This window comes from Phyllostomus hastatus, unplaced genomic scaffold, assembly GCF_019186645.2.
Source record: "Phyllostomus hastatus isolate PE091 unplaced genomic scaffold, TTU_PhHast_1.1 phas_contig_81, whole genome shotgun sequence".
In the NCBI taxonomy this organism is placed as follows: domain Eukaryota; kingdom Metazoa; phylum Chordata; class Mammalia; order Chiroptera; family Phyllostomidae; genus Phyllostomus; species Phyllostomus hastatus.
Window position 1 is genome coordinate 2,677,419 of NW_025333962.1, and position 1,722 is coordinate 2,679,140.

Genomic DNA, 1,722 nt, shown 5'->3' on the forward strand with positions numbered 1-1,722 from the left:
TTTTCTGTAGCCCCCCAAGTTCTTCCCTGAGGGCCCCATCATTACCGTGCCTGTCTTCTCCTTCAGGGGCCAATGGTGACATTTGGGACTCTTCAGTCAGATCTGGTCTTGACCTGTGCTTCCCAATGTGTGTGTCTTTTCCTGGAATCTTACCTGTCATTGGCTAACCAGTCATCCACCTGGGGCCAAGCAGGGTGAAGTGAAGGGGACAGAGGCAGCACCCCTGCTGAAAAAATAAGCTTTTTCTCTTTAGTGGCTTATGGTCCCAAGGTCTTTTTTTCAGGCTGAGCCATGGGGGTTACAGCTTCTGAAACCAGACAGGGTGGTTCCCAACATGTTACCATTATTGGTATAAATATTCCTTTTCAGGTGCAGTAGATATGGACGGAACCAACGATAGCACTCAAGGAAATTTCATCCTTTTAGGATTTTCTGACCACCCCCATCTGGAGAGGATCCTCTTTGTGGTCATCTTGACTGCATATCTCCTGACCATTGTGGGAAATACCACCATCATCCTGGTCTCCCGGCTGGACCACCAGCTCCAGAGCCCTATGTACTTCTTCCTCACCCACCTCTCCTTCCTGGACCTCAGCTTCACCAGCAGTTCAATCCCTCAGCTGCTCTATAACCTGAGTGGACATGACAAAACCATCAGCTACACAGGCTGTGCCATCCAGCTCTTTCTGTTTCTGGGTCTGGGTGGCGTGGAGTGCCTGCTCCTGGCTGTCATGGCCTATGACCGGTTTGTTGCAGTCTGCAACCCCCTGCACTACCTGGTGATCATGAATCCTCGCCTTTGCATGGGATTAGTGTTGGTGGCCTGGGGTGGTGGGGTGGCCAACTCCCTGGCTATGTCCCCAGTTACCCTGAATTTACCACGCTGCGGGCGCCACAGTGTGGACCACTTCTTATGTGAGATGCCTGCCTTGATCCGGATGGCCTGTGTCAATACAACTGCCATCGAGGGCACTGTCTTTGTCCTGGCAGTGGGTATTGTGCTGTCACCCCTGGTGTTTATCCTGGTCTCCTATGGCTACATCATAAGGGCTGTGTTACATATTCAGTCAGCATCAGGGAGGCAAAAGGCCTTCAACACCTGTGGCTCTCATCTCACAGTGGTCTCTCTGTTCTATGGGAACATCATCTACATGTACATGCAGCCGGGAAACAACTCTTCTCAGAACCAGGGAAAATTCCTCACCCTCCTCTACAATATTGTCACGCCACTTTTGAACCCCCTGATCTACACCCTCAGAAACAGAGAGGTGAAGGGGGCACTAAGGAGGCTGCTGCTAGGTGACAGAGAAGTACAAAAGAAGTAACAGCAAATAGGAGAGGAGGGCATCTGCAGCCCGGCTGTCATCTCCTTCAGGGGCCAACAGTGCCATTTGGGACTCTTCAGTCAGATCTGGTCTTGACCTGTGCTTCCCAATGTGTGTGTCTTTTTCTGGACTTCCATAATCTGTTTCTGTCCCAACATTACATATTTTGTAGTATGCTGCAGTTTGCTGCATGTAGTTTGTGCAGCTGCACAACACACATCATTCAAAAATCCCTCTAGCCACGCTATGAAACAGGTTCAAAGAACAACATGAGATAAGCAGTTATAAAGATAAGTTTCCACAGTTTCTACCAAAGTGCCAAGAAGAGAAACACTGTTTGTAATCTGACTTTTGCTTTTGTTATTTTTAAAATTTTTTTACCATATTTTTTAGACCA

The 1,722-nt window shown here is 48.7% G+C and overlaps 1 protein-coding gene across 1 annotated transcript; it reads left to right on the top strand.

Annotated features, from left to right (window-relative positions):
• Positions 1 to 380: 380 nt before the first annotated feature.
• On the top strand, positions 381 to 1,325 carry LOC123826596 (olfactory receptor 2W3). Its single transcript, XM_045850599.1, has one exon. The coding sequence runs from the start codon at positions 381 to 383 to the stop codon at positions 1,323 to 1,325; it is 945 nt and encodes a 314-aa protein (XP_045706555.1).
• Positions 1,326 to 1,722: the final 397 nt, after the last annotated feature.

Excerpts from the sequence above, each read along its gene's own strand:
- LOC123826596 (XM_045850599.1), top strand. The coding sequence starts at position 381 with ATGGACGGAACCAACGATAGCACTCAAGGAAATTTCATCCTTTTAGGA.